Source organism: Acytostelium subglobosum, assembly GCF_000787575.1.
Source record: "Acytostelium subglobosum LB1 DNA, scaffold: scaffold8, whole genome shotgun sequence".
Classification (NCBI taxonomy): Eukaryota; Evosea; class Eumycetozoa; order Acytosteliales; family Acytosteliaceae; genus Acytostelium; species Acytostelium subglobosum.
In genome coordinates this window covers 920,577-938,110 of record NW_012236525.1, presented here as the reverse complement: position 1 = coordinate 938,110, position 17,534 = coordinate 920,577, and the positions used below count along the sequence as shown (strand labels likewise).

At 45.9% G+C, this 17,534-nt stretch overlaps 8 protein-coding genes across 8 annotated transcripts; 3 read left to right on the top strand and 5 right to left on the bottom strand.

Annotated features, from left to right (window-relative positions):
• Positions 1–116: 116 nt before the first annotated feature.
• SAMD00019534_047610 (hypothetical protein) lies at positions 117–1,013 on the bottom strand (the record flags this gene model as incomplete). The annotated part of the gene is made up of 3 exons (XM_012900251.1): positions 117–455; positions 600–710; positions 789–1,013. Coding segments are annotated over 3 exons (675 nt in total), but the record flags the coding sequence as incomplete, so codon positions are not given.
• A 193-nt stretch (positions 1,014–1,206) lies between these two features.
• Positions 1,207–1,827, top strand: SAMD00019534_047600 (hypothetical protein; the record flags this gene model as incomplete). The annotated part of the gene is made up of 1 exon (XM_012900250.1): positions 1,207–1,827. A coding segment is annotated over one exon (621 nt), but the record flags the coding sequence as incomplete, so codon positions are not given.
• Positions 1,828–3,271: 1,444 nt separating this feature from the next.
• On the top strand, positions 3,272–3,730 carry SAMD00019534_047590 (hypothetical protein; the record flags this gene model as incomplete). The annotated part of the gene is made up of 1 exon (XM_012900249.1): positions 3,272–3,730. One exon carries the CDS (start codon positions 3,272–3,274, stop codon positions 3,728–3,730), a length of 459 nt encoding a protein of 152 aa, XP_012755703.1.
• Positions 3,731–4,318: 588 nt separating this feature from the next.
• Positions 4,319–7,615, bottom strand: SAMD00019534_047580 (hypothetical protein; the record flags this gene model as incomplete). Its single annotated transcript, XM_012900248.1, has 4 exons — positions 4,319–5,833; positions 5,898–6,050; positions 6,133–6,240; positions 6,326–7,615. 4 exons carry the CDS (start codon positions 7,613–7,615, stop codon positions 4,319–4,321), a joined length of 3,066 nt encoding a protein of 1,021 aa, XP_012755702.1.
• Positions 7,616–8,396: 781 nt separating this feature from the next.
• SAMD00019534_047570 (hypothetical protein) lies at positions 8,397–9,904 on the bottom strand (the record flags this gene model as incomplete). The annotated part of the gene is made up of 3 exons (XM_012900247.1): positions 8,397–9,269; positions 9,354–9,584; positions 9,863–9,904. 3 exons carry the CDS (start codon positions 9,902–9,904, stop codon positions 8,397–8,399), a joined length of 1,146 nt encoding a protein of 381 aa, XP_012755701.1.
• Positions 9,905–10,278: 374 nt separating this feature from the next.
• Positions 10,279–11,577, bottom strand: SAMD00019534_047560 (hypothetical protein; the record flags this gene model as incomplete). Its single annotated transcript, XM_012900246.1, has 2 exons — positions 10,279–11,200; positions 11,270–11,577. The coding sequence occupies 2 exons, from the start codon at positions 11,575–11,577 to the stop codon at positions 10,279–10,281; spliced, it is 1,230 nt and encodes a 409-aa protein (XP_012755700.1).
• Positions 11,578–12,473: 896 nt separating this feature from the next.
• On the bottom strand, positions 12,474–13,774 carry SAMD00019534_047550 (hypothetical protein; the record flags this gene model as incomplete). Its single annotated transcript, XM_012900245.1, has 2 exons — positions 12,474–13,058; positions 13,124–13,774. 2 exons carry the CDS (start codon positions 13,772–13,774, stop codon positions 12,474–12,476), a joined length of 1,236 nt encoding a protein of 411 aa, XP_012755699.1.
• A 287-nt stretch (positions 13,775–14,061) lies between these two features.
• SAMD00019534_047540 (hypothetical protein) lies at positions 14,062–16,250 on the top strand (the record flags this gene model as incomplete). The annotated part of the gene is made up of 4 exons (XM_012900244.1): positions 14,062–14,853; positions 14,919–15,137; positions 15,208–15,942; positions 16,014–16,250. The coding sequence occupies 4 exons, from the start codon at positions 14,062–14,064 to the stop codon at positions 16,248–16,250; spliced, it is 1,983 nt and encodes a 660-aa protein (XP_012755698.1).
• Between the last annotated feature and the right edge of the window lie 1,284 nt (positions 16,251–17,534).

Below are 17,534 nucleotides of genomic sequence, written 5' to 3'. Positions count from 1 at the left end.
TCTCCTCCTTTCCACCAACTTTGACCTTGATTGGCTGTGCATCCTTGTTCCTCTGATTGATTGAATGAATGAATGAGTTAGTCCATGCATGCCAATCATGATCCAAACAAACTTACAATCTGATTCTTCTGACTATCCAACTCGCGCTCTGCTTTGTACAGCTCCTCTCTCCTCTGCTTTCTGGCCTCAAGTTCTTTGTAGGATGTGGCAGTCATGGCCTCGATCTCTGCAAGTGATGGTGCACTATGTGGATTGACGACCAGTGATCCCTGTTTCAAACGTGACATCAGGGGTATGGTTGAAGAGTATTGAGAGAATGCTTCTGGTATCGTATCAAAATGTTTGACAGCGTTGAACTTCTTAACTTCCTTATCGCCATCCAAGAATATCATATGATCTGTTGGTTTCAATCCTGCATCTATATACTGTAGCTCTGCTTGTAATCTATCGATTTTCTGTTAATGTAGTTGTCGTGGCGAATTTTGTTAGTCTGGTGTGGTCATGTTTCCGCGAGTGTTGCCGCGAGTTGCCGCACTCTGGCGGGTGGTGTTTCTGCGGAAACACTTGTGGCGACTCGCCACTCAAACATCCAAAATTACCTTCTCTTCTGACACTCTCTTGCCTTGCAGATATTGTTGATCCTGTGACTTTATATCTAACAGTTGTTCATCTTCTAACTTTGTCTTGCTAATATTATGATGTACACCATTCTAAAATTGATTGATTTGATTGATTGATTGAGTGAGTGAGTGAATGATTGGTCATTGATCATTCTAGCGATGACATACTATAATCTTTGAACTGATCATTTGGAATCTGAACTCATCAGGGTTCTTTAGTGCAGCTTGCACCTTTAGTTTCTTTATCCTATTCTTCTTGTAGTTATGATCACGAGCACGCTTTACATAGTCCTTCTTCCTCTCCATGAATCCCTTTACAGCAGCTGGTTGAGATCTCTCCCTCTTCTCCCTATTAGGGAGTAATCTTCTAACATTCATTGATGACATATCTATCTATCTATCTATTTATCTATCTCAATGTACAATACAAATTATTGATTGATTGATAAATGAAAAAAGACGAACGAGTCGAGTCAACTATCACAAAGTTCGTGAAACACTTCAAATTGTTCAAAATGTTCAAGTTTATGGAAAATCACTTCATTTCAGCTTTGTCAAAGACAAAAGATATAATATATCGTATAAGATGTCATCTATTCAATCTTCTCAAGGAGCATTGAGTGCTGCTTCATCATCTGCGGCAGTTGGTGTGATTGCTACATTGCAAGCAATGATTAGTAGGTCTACAAACACACCATTTGGCAACCAGATAGTACTTGGCATACAACAGGGCATTGGTTACTTGTTGATCGGTACCGGTGTCGCACTCATGACATCATTCGCACGTAACCTCTTTGGTCAAGTCAAACACAGCCTCTTTGTCACCATCACAGTCGATAGCAAGGATAAGACATTCGAGGCACTGCTACAATGGATGTCAAACAACGTCATAATCAAACGTGCGACACAACTAAATGCCGAGACCGTCTACTTTGGCACGGACAAGAACCCTCGTGTAATCTTTGTACCGTCTGTGGGCAAGCATCGCATCAGCTACAAGGGCAAGACAGTGTGGATCAACAGAATACGCGATGCCACCTTTGACATGGCATCGGGCGCACCGTTCGAGTCGATCGAGTTGTCCTCATTTGGCACCAACACCGCCGTCCTCCAATCTCTCATTGACGAAGCGATGCGTCTGTCGTTGCAGCGCGACGAGGGCAAGACCGTGGTGTACATCAATGGAGAGGGCAGCTGGACACGCTTTTGGCAACCCACGTGTGATCCGATCGCTCAGCTCTGTGATCTTGCCCGAAGCGCTCAAGGAGGGACTTGTCCGCGACATCAAAGAGTTCATCAACAATGAGAATTGGTTCAGGAATCGCGGCATACCCTACCGTCGCGGCTACCTGCTCTACGGCCCACCAGGCAACGGCAAGTCATCCCTGGTCAATGCCATTGCCGGCGAGCTCAGTCTCGACATATGCATCGTGTCACTGTCCTCACGCGACATTGACGATCGTCAGATCAACCAACTTCTAAACAACGCGCCACCCAAGTCCATTCTGCTTATTGAGGACATTGACGCAGCCTTCTCTATGAGAGACAAGGAGGCCGATCTACAGCACACCAACCTTACATTCTCTGGCGTACTCAATGCGCTGGACGGCGTGGCATCGCAAGAGGGTCGCATCCTATTCATGACGACCAACAAGCTGGAGCAATTGGATCATGCACTGATCCGCGACGGCCGCATCGACATGAAGATACACATCCAGAACGCCACCAAACAGCAGTCCAAGCAACTGTTTATGCACTTTTACAACAACAACAACAACAACAACACTACTGGAGACAACAATGATACTACAATCAAGGAGCTTGCCGAACAGTTTGCGTCCAATGTAGTGGACTACCAATTGTCCATGTCCCAAATCCAAGGATTCCTGTTGCAATACAAACATCAACCAGAGGATGCTGTTAGCCAAGCTCACATCCTAAGACCTGTCCAAATAAACTAGATTGATTGATGGAATAGTTCCAGCGCGAGTGATTGATTGATACCATCTAAGCAATGATGCCTTACATAAGACATCATGTGTATATTGAAGTTCATTGTTGACAATCTAGATCATTTTAAAATATAAAATTGAATTTATAAGAAATTAGCTAATTAATTTAAATTCCCTAAGTTCTTCAACTCACTTTCATTTACCTTTCACTATCTGTATTTTGTATCTTCATTACAACTATGTCAAAAGACATTGACAATACCAATGAGGCGAAGATATTGGCACTTACTTTGGTTCTCTCCAAAGCTGTTGTCAAATCCGTCACAGCATCTTCTCTATTGGATAATGGCTATGACGTTGAAACCTTATTTAGTGCCCTCAACGATCCAAATGTGCATTCCATTCTTACGAGTCCAATAGTTGGGTTCAAACCAGGAGACATCACCAAGCTCAAGTCAACGAGTAAGTACAAACAATATCGACCAATGTCTTCATTCAATACTAACATACACTCAGTACCTGCTCGTGTACCCATCAAAGATAGTAAGTACAAATAACACAATCGATGCGTCGAATGGAGGGATTCGATATCTGACCACTGACGCAAATTGACACTTATAGGTGATCTTGACGCCATGAACAATGAGGAACTAGACAATTTGCTAGTCCTTGTTCAAAATCAAAAGAAGAAGAGGAAGAATGAAGAAGTCCACCAACCAATACCAGGCCGTTCCATCAAAAGGCAGACCCTATCGCACCAACCCTCCAGCAAACAGGCCGGAGAGGACAACGAACTCTCCGGCCGGTGCGTTCTACGAAACATCACCAACCAACTCTCAACAATCAACATCAGAGGCAGCACTCTTAACAAACCCCCAATGGGAAATCACGCCACTTCGACCCCCATCATTCTGGGGAACGCATCAACAAATGACCCTCAAGAACAGGTCCGAGGAGTTAATTAGAGGTCGCATCGTGGATCATCAAGATCTTGTTCAATACATCAAAAATCGTGGTCTCAAATCTGTTATCTTGGAAGACAACATGAAAGAATTGGCAGACATCTACAAGCTCTCGGTACAGTACACTGGCACCCAAATGTCACTTAAGGGTCTCAAACCCAGCGAAATGTACTTGACTATCAGAATCATTAATTAATGCTGACCATGCCCACTGCGCAGTCGTTTTTGGAGTACAAAATACACTGTTCATCATGGATCCACAAGGCAATCGGAAGAACTTCCGTCTCCGAACGCCTAGTGGGATGAAGCTGGTTCATATCTCATCAACGATCAATCCTCAGCCATCTAATACCAAATGGTGTGCATTGTTTGCATTTTACTATTCAGTTTAAATCAAAAGAAGCCAATACATCAACAACGATTTCTGCCAGAGATGTAGAGTACATTTGGTGACATCAAAACCTTCTGCTACATCTTTCTCTGTCGCAAAGACTCCAGTGTCAAGTGGTTTGTTACCAAACAGTGATGCTGAAATTCATTGGAGCTTGTACAGGTCCTGTCAATCGGTAATGCAGTTCCAAACCGAATACTTTGTCAAATACTCTGCCATTACTTTGGAAAGAAACTTTGTCTATTACTTCTTTGAGTCCATCAGGGATATAAAGGCTAGCCTTGGCAGATGGACCAATGGCATCATTGGTCATTTATTATTTATTATTACTACAAATAAATATACTGGTTGTATTGTCGAAGGTATGGATACAAGTATGGACTCCGTCCCTCCTTATTCTTGTAATTTACCAATACTCTTCATAAGTTTGATGAGCTTGGAAACTACTTGAGAGGAGGATGGTCGCTTGGAAGGACTCAGATCAATGCATTGGTGGAGTAGGTCAAGCAGGCCTGATAGACTGGGCGACACTGGCGTGACAAGTGGTGGAGGCGTGCCCTTGAGGATCATCTCGACCGTCTGCAGGTGAGGGAACTGGTGGTAGGGTGGCTGCAACGTCAGGATCTCAAACACCAGCATGGAGAACGACCAGATGTCAGCCTTGAGCGAGTAGCCGTCGCTGCCAGAGTCCACCGACACGTCCAGCACCTCGGGCGCCATGTAGCATGGCGTGCCGATGCATGTCTTGAGGATGACTCCCGAGTTCATCACCTTGGACGTGTCAAAGTCGCAGACGCGAACGTTGGACACGCGGTTGGCCTCGTCCAGCGAGCACATGATGTTGCCGGGCTTGAGGTCACGATGAATGATTGGCTGTTTCTGGTTGTGCAGGAACTCCAGGCCCTTGGCGATCTCGAGCGCCATCCAGATGGTCTCGGCTGCGGGGAAGGGCGTCGAGCGCTTGCCAATGATGTCCTTGAGCGAGTAGGGGTAGAACTCCATGAACAGCCACAATCGCTCGGGGTTGGCTGTTAGGCGATGGCCAAGGTACTTGGCGATGTTGGAGTGGCTCAGCTGCTCCATGATGTTGATCTCTGAGACGAACTGGTCGATGAGGTAGGGCTGCGTGTTCTTGAGCTTTAGGATCTTGACGGCACAAGTGAAGCCGTCGACTGTGCAGCGGTGCACAGTGCAACCACTGCCGCCACTGCCAATCTGCTCGCACAGCTGGATCTCGCTGTTCTTGAAGTCGATGTCACCGCCCTTGTTCTCCATGAGCGTGGTGGGCTCCTCCGTTCGACGATTGGCGTTCTTCTTCTTCTCGGCCAGGATGTGCAGCTGCAGCGCCTGCACCCACTCGTCGCGATCGCGTGCACTGTCCGCACAGAATGTCAGCGTCTCGATGCGCTGCTCGCCGTCCACCTTGGATTCGGACGACGACGTCATGAGAGTCGCACCCGAGATGATGCCATTCAACACCGAGTTGGCGGTGAGTGCGGCACCTGACGACGACGAGTGGTCAGCTGATGTAGACAACACCGCCGAGGTGAAGCTCAGCTGGAACAGGGGCTTGTCGTCTCCGGCCTCCATGGAAGACACGACCGAGACCTCAGCATCCATCAGACGGATGTCACGTTTGAATGTGTACTGTGTCTGTTGCTTCTTGGCCGTGGGTACCGAGACGATGAACAGGTCATTGAAAAGGAAGCAGTACAATTGATTGCCTGTGCCGCCACTCTTTGTGTGCTCAGTGAGCTCACCCTCCCTGACATAGCGTCTGTGTGGCTCATTCAAGTTCTGGAACTTTCCAATCAACAATCCCTGTATGATCCTAACCTTATTCTGGCTCTCATACTCCCTCGACTTCTCCTTTACATAGTCTACGATTGTTCTCATCTTGATCACAGCCTGGTTGTTTGATTGATTGTAGGAGTGAGTGAACGATCAATGGACGGTGATTTGATCAACTTACATTCTTCAATGGCTCATAGTCATCATGTGTCTTTGGTGTGCTCTTGAACAACTCGATCAACAATGGGGTGTACTGGCCAATGCGAGACAATGGCAACACGAGTAGACTACCAAGCTCGGTGAAGTTGGTCTGTGCCAGCTTCTGTTCCTTCTCCTACATTACATGATCGGTCGTGTGTCATGTTAGTAACCTAGCTCGCGAGGAGCTCGTCCAATCAGCCAGCCTGGCCACTTACATGAATGAATGATTGGAACTTGTGACTCTCCTCCTTCAACTTGTTCAACACAGAGATTGATGTGTAGTAGTTCTTTACATAAGGTGAGTACAACTTGAAGTAGTCACACTGTTCATATGATTGATTGAGTGAGTGGAATGGTTCCAGGTTAGTGATCATTCAAAGTTGAGGTGTTGCGTCATCCATCACTTACAATCTTGAGGAATACACTGCCCATGGAGGACTTTGATGAGTCAGAGTTTAGGACATTCTCAATGTCCTCGATGAGTAGCCCACTGCTGCCAAGGATGACCTCGACATCGCCAAAGATCTGCTTGATGTGCAGAGTGGTGACGAATGGGTTGGACGACTGGTAGCTCTCAGACTTCATCGGTGTGAGGAACTCTTCGACGATCAGCTGCAGGTACGCAGCGTACTCCTTCTCGGTGCGCAGTATCTGGTTGACAATGAGGATGCGGTTCTCAATCATTCGGGCGTACTCGTCGTCCGTGAGCGCATGGTGGTGATAGTCGTCCAGGTCCTGGATGTAGTTGAGGCTGTGCTGTTGGGTGAGGTTGTTGGAGTTGGTGGGCGAGCCGGCTGTCGCGGTGTGTGTAGGCATGGTCGTGTAGGTGCCGCTCGTGCTGGTGTTGAGGTCGCTGCCGCCACTGCCACTGCCGACAAGGCTCATGCCTCGTGCGGCCTTGTTGCTGCGAGAGAGTGTGTCGCTGATTGAATAGGACTTGGATCTCATGTGTGGGCTGCTGCCGCTGCCACTGAATGATGGCGATGGCTGGAGCACCGGTGACTGCATGGAGGGCGTGAAGGCCGAACTGCCACTAGTGGACGCAGACACCATGGCTATGGGACGCGGCGAGCCGCCATTGCTGAACGCCACCGCTGGCGATGTGCTGCTGTGTCCGGCCGCGCCGCTGCCAACGTCAAACTCACCGCCGTCCTGCATGGCGTCGCTGATTGTCTTGTGGAAGCTCTGATACAAGCTGGACATCTTTTGGAGTTTGTGATGAAGGCGGTCGTACTTGGCGCGCAGGGCCTGCAAGTTCTGCTTCTGCAGTCTGTTGTCCTCCTCCACGTTGCGCAGCAGGTGACGCGTCTGAAGATGTGAGTTGCGCTCGTGTTGCAGTTCTCGCTTCAGCTCATCGATGATCCTTGTGGCGTTGGGGTCCGTGATTAGGCCCTGAGCCGAGTTGAGCGACTCGAATGATGCCATAGATAGTGCGTAGGGGTCGCCGCCACTTGACGTGCTCCTACTTAGGCCTGGGTGATTGTTGTTGTGGTCCAGAAGACCAGATGTTTCGTCGAATGTCGAGGAGTTGTTGTAATTGTGCGACCTGGGTGGGACAGGTGGGCGTTTATCACGCAGGGAGCCGAGGCCGTCTGATGATGTGGACGTGCTCTCAAAGAATGACAATAAGTTATGGAGGTTTGGATGTGTTTGTTTCCTCTTTGTCGTTGAGTCTAATGTATGGTACTTTTGTTCCATCTAAATATCTCGAGAGCGATGCGTTGCTGCTTGTGTACCAAGTTGGTTTGATTGATTGATCGAGCGTGCTAGCAAACTGATGTGATTGTGTGCGTGTGTCTTAGGCCTTGGTTTGCAATGTGTTAACACATGTGATCATCGCTCAATTAGGTCATCAATCAACCAATCAATCAATCAATATATTTACCTTAGTCAATATAATAATGTTATATATATATTTGATTGATTATTAAGAATTATAATTCTTTGATTCGATGCACTCAAAAGTAAACAAAAGTAATTGATTGTTGATAGGTACACCATCACCTGGAACAGGATTGGACAGCTCAGCCAGAATGTATGATCATAGTAGAAGAGCTTTCAACGCTGTGTTTAGTGGATGGATATTAATTTAAATCACTTGTGTCACTGATCCGTTTATCAGGCGATCACCAAAGCCAAAAAAATCAACCGTGTGTGTTGGGGCAAGGAAGGGCCTGGTTTGATCTGGACGCCCCCACTCACCACACCCCACAAAGGACTCGACCTACGACCGCCCCTTGGCAACTCGCGATTGATGCGTGTTTAATATGTGTCCAAGTTAGGTATTAATTATGAATGAATAGACGATTGATTGATTGATTGTTTGATTGGATGATAAAGTAAGACACAAGAAGGGATCACAATCAATGGGTGGCGGGTTGGTTATTATTGTCAAATGGAGGCAAAGCCTCGGGTAATTGAATGATTGAATGAATGAATGAATGATGAATGTAGTAATGAATGAATGAAGTCACTTGGCTTACAATCCCTTAAAGTTGTTGACCATCTCGACGGCTCTGATTGGAGTGACCTCCTTGTAGACGTTGGTCCAGAGCTCCTTCATCTCTGGGAATGGTGAGTTGATGGCAAACTCTGAAGCGGCATCCATCTCAGCGCGGGCCTTCTCCTCGATGGTGGCCAGCTCGTCCTCGGTCGCAAACTTGTGCTCGAGCAGCAATCCACGCACGTACTCGATTGGGTCACGGATGTTACGCACCTCGTTCACCTCCTCACGTGTGCGGTATGAGGTTCCTGGGTCGGACATGGAGTGGCCGACGTAACGGTAGGTATCCATCTCCATGACGAAGGGACCCTTGCCAGCGCGACACCAGTCGGCGACCCACTTGCCGGCGGTCTTGACGGCCAGCACGTTCATGCCGTCGACACGCATGCCTGGGATGTAGTGAGCGCGGGTGAAGAAGTCGGTGCCGGCGGCGGCACGAGCCTGCGAGGTACCCATGCCAAACTTGTTGTTCTCGCAAATGAAGACGCATGGCAGGTCCCACAACTTGGCCATGTTGAAGGCCTCGAACAGCTGGCCCTGGTTGGCGGCACCGTCTCCGTAGTAAGTGAGACAGATGTTGCCAGTGTTGTTGTATTTCTGGGCAAAGGCAATGCCGGCGCCGACGGGGCACTGGGCACCGACGATACCGTTGCCTCCGTAGAAGTTGCGAGTGAACATATGCATGCTGCCACCCTTGCCCTTGGAGCATCCAGTGGCCTTCATCAACAGCTCGGCCAGCACTGACTCTGCAGATGCGCCACGAGCCAACATGAATGTATGATCTCTGTATGCTGTAATGACATGGTCCTCCTTTGTAATAGCTGCCTCCATTCCAGTGCAGACGGCTTCCTACATTGTTTGTTTGTTTGATTGATTGTGTATATGTGTGAGTCGCGCTGTATCGCTTCGTGAATGATCATGCTAAGTATGTACCTGTCCATTGTAGAGATGACAGAAACCTCTGATCAACTTCTTCTTGTAGAGAGAGTCTGCGGCGAATTCGATTCTACGCATTCTAGTCATATCAGTGAAGTAGGTCATCAACTCCTCCTTGTTGGTGACGCACTCGTTTGCTGGGCCATCACACAAGTAAGTCTCATGCTTCTTATCAAACTTGACTCTAATCTCTCCACTGTTGAGCTTTGTGGCGTAAGATCTAACAAGCTATATATATGTTATATCATATCATTGATTGATTGATTAAGTTAGTCAAGTTCATTGATTGATTGATTGATTGACTGTGATCTTCAAATATTCAATATCGACATCTTCATTATATTCGTTATTAATGATCAATATGTTGTTGATGCATTTGATCGTAACTATGTGAACCTGTGACATTGATGTCGCGAACTTTGATGTCATCGTGAACTGTTGATGAACATGATGATGTCGACATTGAACATCACAATCAAACAAACTTATTAACTAAATAAACATACATTGAAGTGATTAACTGTCTTTGTAATGTTTTTGGAGAACATTGTTATATTATATTATATAGATATAGATAAAGAGAGATAGAACTAACACTAACTAAACTTGAATGTGAATGAAAACGATTCATCAATCCCATCATTCCCACAAGATGAATGAAGAGTGATGTGTGTCTTCATCACATTTTTGATGCCAAGATTGTTTCATCTCAAAAAAAACAAATAAAAATCAAACCCCAGCTTGTCCCAAGGTCCTCAAACAACAACAACATCAATGTTGTTCAATCCAGTCTGGTCTTGACGACCAGTAACCTGTCCAAGTGTTGTGATGTTACCATGGTAACGTAACATAAGTATCAAACTAACAAGTCATGACGATGAATGAGGGATACAAAAAGTAGATATATTAGGCCTTACTTGTGTCATGATGAACCCTTGGAAGCCATCATGTCCAGTTTGATGTTGGCCAACTTCTTGAATATATATGAATTGTGAGTGTTGCTTTCGGTTGACTTTTGGAAGGTGGATGGACTCCATTCGGCACCCTCGCCGCGCTCCTTGGCAGCCTGGCGTTGGATCTCCTCCACCTTGTACTTTTGTGTTTGCGCCTCCTCCTCATTGTCGGCGTTGATGTGATATGTTACACCGCTCCAAACCTTCCTCGAGAAGTTGTCCGACTGCTCACTGGCCGCCGGCACAACAATCTCTGAGGTGGTGAATGCGTTGATGTCAAAGAACAACGATGTCTCGTTGGTCTTTGTCGTGATGATGTTGATCTTGCCATCCCATCCCGCCTCCAGACTGTACAGCGACCTCTTGTTTGATGGATGTCTGATCTTGGCCGTCATAAAGTGCTTGCTCTTAAACAGGTTGCCCTTGCCCTTGAACTCAATCTCGGCAAAGTAGCCAGTCTTCTTGCAGGCCAGCGTCGTCGAGCCAATGACCTCGGTGGCCATCGTTCCCAGGACAACGCCCCTCACGGCAATCTTTGGCACGTCGACGACGTACTCCTCGCCGCGTCTGGGTAGCTCCATCACGAGCTTGCCCTCCATCGAGCTCTCGAATGAGTTGCCCCAGAACTTGGATGTTGGCGAGAGGTATGAGTGGAAGACCAGTCCGTTCTGGACATTTGTGTAACAGAAGGCTGAAGATGGCGGGTGATGTGAGATCTGCTCGGAATTATACTCTGTGGTGGAACCATCCCCATGTGTCCAATTACCATTGAATATCTCTCCAATGATTGGATTGAATGGTGTCCTTACATCCTGCTGGACCAACCAACTTGACAAGTAGAACTTGATCACCTCCAAGAATCTCTTTTCCTCATTGTCCTGCTTTGATGCCCTGTTCAATCATTCATATTAGTATGGCTGGCTTGCTGGCTAGCTATCATCTGGACCAGGATATACATACTGAATGAACAACTCCATGTATCTTCCCATGTCTGTGAACTTCTCCAGGAGTGAGCGGGGCTCGGAGAAACAGATGGGCAAACTCATACGGTAGAATGGCTGTTTGCTTGATACCATCTGTTTCATCAATGATTGTAGTGCACCACTCATTTTCTTGTCCTTTGGGGTCATGTTGGCCTTGTCTGCATCTGAAGGTCCACAATTCTGATCGACCTCCTGTTCAGATGGAGGTGTGCTCTGCTCTCCGCTCCATTTCAATTGTTGCTCCTCATTCTCAACATTCTCCACAGACACCTCTAAGCTGGTCATTTATAATTATATATTAATGGATTGGGTTGGATTATATTATATGTTTGTTGTTGGTAATGGTACAGTGAGTAGTATTATTAATATTATTTCGAATGTGTTTGTTTGCTTGTCCCTGGGATAATATTATTGATTGGGGAAGGGATTGGATTGGACTTTACTGGATTGGGATAGGATGGATTGGATTGGTTTGGATTGGACTGTTGGAATGGAGTTGGTTGGACAAGCACCACGGTCGCGAAATAACGAGAACAGAACAAACAACAACAAACAATGAATTATTATATATGTATGATAGATGATGATGGAGTGATTGTGCAATTGAATGCGTATGTTTGCGTCAACAACAGCATCATCCTGTTTCGTTGCACTTAGCAAGTCAAGCAGACTCTGTTTCAATGACTTTGACAGCAACGCATACACTTTAAAAAATATTAATAATAATAATAATAGAGTATTAGGATAAGCATTGAGCACTAGATGGAAGGTACCAAAACACCAACTTACCAATGTAGGCATGGGGGGTATCCTGATATGGGTGAGGCCTTCGAAAGCCTCGTGGTCGTCAGATTTGAATGTGGGGGGTATCGTCGAACTTGGGCGTGAATGACGGTGGTTCCCAAAACACAACACACGAATACTTTGGGAGGTCGCAGATACATCCGGCTTGTTTTGTATGTGCCATTGATTTGATGGGCTTGCTGGAATGTTCATCCGCGCATTCTGAACATACACCAATCCTGGATATTGTTTGGGTTTGTTTGTTTGATTGATTCCGGGTCCGATATTGAAGAGGACGAAGTGATCAAAGTGTCATTGGATTGACCAAAGAGAGAGTGAATGAGATAAGAGAAGAGCAGAGCAGGAGATAGAGGGGATGAGTGCTATGTCATTTCAGATCACCAAGATTCAATGCCAAGTAGCTTGCGGCCAAGTGGATTGTCAATGTCTGGTCGGCGATATTCATTCATCTCGAGTGTGGCGAATTGTTTGGATACATAGGATGGATGGACACCTGTGTTGAACCAGTCGATTTGCTTGCGTGCGTATAGATTGTTGACACTGACTGCTGGCAGATGTGCTGCGTATACTACCTCGCGTACCACCTCACCATGGTGAACGGCATCGTTGCAATGCGGTAGACGCCAGTCCCAAAAGACTATATCGCCACGTCTAACAGGAATGTGTACCAGCTGGCGAATGACTTGATTGTGCGCAGCAATTTCATTGTGGAGATCGAATGCGTTGCCTCGTTTTAGTGTCACGTATTGGCTGGCGTTGCTGACAGGCTGCTCCACCTGTTTGAAGTAGTTGACGCATTGCTTGTGGAATGATGGTACGCACCAGAAGCCACCTTCGCCCTCATTGAGAGTATCACTCAATGCTACAAACGCTTGGATTGGTTGCCAGAAGCGCAGAGGTACGTTCTCAATCTTCTGGTGATCACTGGACAGTCTCTGTCCACGGAACAGTTGGTAAGGGTTCTGGATCAGACGATGTTGATTAGTGATGATAGTCATCATACAGACAGCACCGCAGTCACACTTACACAGTCCAAATGTACACCAGTTCCCTTTTGAACTGTTGCTTGGCTGTTGGAATAGGGCGTCATTGGAGTTGGTATTCTGAAGCCACATCGATTGATAAACATAAACATGTGCGCAGGATTGAAGTAGCCATATTCATTGGGCCACTCGCTCTCTGGATAGGCCAAGCCTGTAGAGTATGTGCTTCGGTATAGTTGTACGAATGAATGATACAATGCAGGATGCTGGCGTATCTTATACATTGCATTTCCATGATAATAGTTGATCATGCCACCAAAGCCGTTAGACACTGCGGCCATCTTGTTCTCTTGTGTGGCCAACAGTGCAGCCTCGTCTGGGGAGCCGACTGAAGTGCTTCCAAAGTCTACATTGGCATTCTTTGTCAAGTATGTCCTCAATTCTTTCTGATGAGCATTCATCAGTTCCTTATTATTATCGCCATCAAGTAGTGCAGGCTTTACCAAGTAGCCATACTTATCAAAGTGATCAATATCAGATTGGCTAAGTGGTGAATGTACATGTAGACCTGACTTTGATGTTGTTGAAGACAATGATCTTCTTCTGCTTGCTCCATCATTGTTGACAAACAGTCTACTCAACAATGAAGAGTACTGTTGTCTAAGTAATCTATTGATATTGTTGTTGATAATCATTCTTATATATGAATGAATGGATGTGAATGAATGAATGAGAGTGATGATGTTAAGTATGTATTTGTATGTACAGATAACAAAGTTGTTATGTATATATGTAATTGATGTCTAAATATGTCAATGAATCCGAGAATACTTGGAAGTCGGAAGGTTACATGTTCCGCAAAAGGTAATCGTCGTCAAATGAGGAATCAGTCCCATTCCCGTCAACTCACATACTTATACATAAACAGAAGTATACATATATATATAAATATACATATAAGGAGACCGACGTCGAGTATATGATGGGATCAAAGAGAACGAATGAAGACTTCAAACTTGTTTATAATGTAGATGATGATACAGAGGAGGAAGAGAATGATGACACCGAGGATGAGGAGGCAGTAGCAAAGAAACAGAGATACCAAGCATCCCCTTTAATAATTGCTTCATCATCAAGACTGAAACCAAAGGCTCAATATAATAGTAATAATAATAATAATAATAATGGTCATCATCTAAACACCTACGTTAAACAAACAAACACTGTTACAACAATCATTGATGTCCAAGACCTAGACGATGACGACACAGAGAATGAGTCGGGTCCTCCTCCGCCAAAGACAGGCAAGCCATTAAACCATCAACAACATCGACCGCAACAACAACAACAACAACCTCAACAACAACCTCAACAACAAGAGTTCGACTTTGACTTTGACGACTATGAAGGTCCGGACCAAGAGGAGGACGAGTCTTTAAAACTGGCACTGGCACTATCAATGGATCCTGCAAATGATCACCTTCCAAAGAAGTCATCTACATCGACAACATCAACGACATCAACAACGAAAACATCGTCATCATCTTCATTATCCACATACAATGGAGACGAATACATTCCAAGACCAAACTCCAATTACAAACTGAAACCTCCATCGCAGCAGCCATTACAACAGACGATATCGCCAATCATTGTTCCATCATCTCTTACGCCAAGCAAGGTTAGCAACACTGGTCATACATTCTATTTGAACCAATTACCGACCAATCAGAACGATTCATTCATCAACATATTCAACATATTCGGTCCACCAGTATGTACTCCATTGTACTCAACTCGACTATATCATAATCCTTGACACTCATCATTGCCATCTAGAACATGAAGTCAGCTCTTATATGTGGATTCTCAATGGAGGACAAATGGATATTGTCACAACTTTACTTGTGTCAGGGTAAAGTTGTACCGACAACATTGATCAAACATTGGGTCAAGCCGTCCAAAGAGGGCAAGTTCATGGTAAACGAGAACCTTATGATAATCCATCCACCATTGTCCAATACTGGATTTGGATGTATGCATTCAAAGTTGATGTTAGTATGTTGAATAGTCCTCTCTCCAGCCCAACCCTGTACTCACGCCACAAACACCTTCCACTACCAACCAGCTCGTATATCCTGACTACATCAGAGTCGTCATTCCATCGGCAAACCCAACAAACTATGACTATGATGACATTGGACAAACCGTTTGGTTGCAGGACTTTAAACAACCTGCTGAAGGAACTTCCCCAACATGTGAGTTCAAAGCGACACTGAAGCGATTTGTACAAAGCATGGGCATGTCTTGCCAGTTCCTGGACAAGTATGATTTCTCAACGGCCAGAGCGACACTCATCGTCTCTGCTCCAGGCTACCACAGTGGCACATCATTATCATCATATGGCCACATGCAGCTTCGTTCAGTGCTTCAAAGGTACTACCAGGAGAAGGAGAAGGACCTGGAACAAGGTGCCAAGCGACCTTCTCACGAGGTACACTATCAATGCTCTTCACTTGGACTTGTCAATGATAAGTGGAGCGGGCAATTCTTGGAGAGCTGTCATGTTGGCAGTGTGGCCAATCAGCCGCAATCGGCCAGTCTAAACATATTGTTTCCATCATACACTTGGGTTCGACAGAAGAAGGAGCGTCTGGAGAACAGTGGCATCATCTTCTTAACAAAGAACAACTATGAGAATGAGTCCTTCCCTAGATCATCATTCCGAACAATCAGTCATCGATACAAACATCGCGAGAACCTTGTACTCCACAGCAAGATATTGATTGGCACATCAAACCACCAAGGTCAATCAAAGAAACGATTCGATTGGATATATGTTGGAAGTCATAACTTCTCCCCTGTATGTATCCGAGGTTAGTGAGAGAGTGAGTGATTGAATGATCGACTGACAAACAACTGATTGATTGATAGGCCGCATGGGGAAGATTGCAAAAGAATGACTCGCAACTTTATATTGCCAACTTTGAGATTGGCGTAGTGTTGTTCAATGATGGCAAGTATACGGATGTAGATAGTCTGCCAGCATGGCGTGCACACATCCCATTCGATGTACCAGCGGCGCCATTTCAGAAGGATGAAAAGCCATTCATACAAGAGATGTTCATTGCATCACATAGTGGAGTCACAACTAAACGTAGCAAAAGTTGAGATGTAGATACATAGAGTCCAAGTTTTGTCCACTTTACTTCTTCACATGTTGCTGTTTCTGTACATTGGTCGTGGTCGTGCTGCCTGTGAATGCGTTGTTGGCACCTGTAAGGACGAGATATGGGAGGTTGCTGCTTTGTTGGATGGTCTGCAGCGACTTGACCATGCTGAGCGGGGTGTCGGTAGCGCTCATCTTGTTCTTCTTCAACTCCTCCTCGTATCTCTTGCGCCTCTTTTCCATCTTGTTTTTGCCAGACTTCTTGCCGTGGAACTTTTGCGACAGGGCAATGAAGGCTTCCTTCCTATTCATCGTGCGTCCAAACTCGTCCTTGTGTTGGATGATCGGTTCCACATCGTCAAAGCTATGCAGCTTCCTCTTCATCTTCTCCAGTGGCTTCAACTCGCCCTTTTGTATCAGCAGTCTCAGCGCTGCGGACATGCTCGATGACACCATTGGCTCGTCCTCTAGGATCTTGGCGCCCTCATCCTGGGCTGAATTATCTTGTTTGTCTTCATCTTGATTGTTATCATAATCGTCGTCGTCATCATCATCGTCGTAGTCATTGTCGTTGTCGTTGTCGTCCATATCTTGATCGCCTGTCATGTCCTGGTCATCCTCCTTCTTGACTTTGGCCACATTCTCCTTCTTTACATTGTTTGATTGTTCACCATTATCCTTGCCAATGCCATTGCCATTGCCGTTGACAGTGTGATCATTGTCGTCGTCGTTTGATCGGTAGCTTGAGAGCACACCCTCGGTCTTGAGTCCTCGGACAAACTCTGTGGTGGGATTGAGATAGAGGTCATCCTCATTGGACTCATCCATCTTGTTCTCTTGCTCCAGTTTCCTCTTGGCCACAATCTCCGACACCTTCTCAGCGATGTTCTTTTGGATCAGTGGTGCTTTCTTGGCCGCCGACAAACTCTTGTAAAAGTCCTCGTCCTCAGCCTCCTCATAGACATCGGCCGAGTATGTCAGCCTTGATTCATTCGTTGCCTTCTCCAATGCCTTTTGGTAGTTTGTCTCGCGTCTCTCCTTCTCTGTCTGCTCCTCTATCTCTTGCTGTGACTGTTTCGTTCGTCTTGATCCCAAGTCGCTCGAGGTCGTTGCATCCAACTGATCCAACAATGCCAAGTCATCCTTCTTACGCAACTTTCTCTTCTTCTTTGATGCAGGCTTCCTGAACTTTGCTGCTTCCTCATTAGTGTAGAATGATGATTGCTCTTGTGCTGTTGTGTGTGTGAATTATCAGTGTTAGTGATTGATCGAACGAATGATTGAAT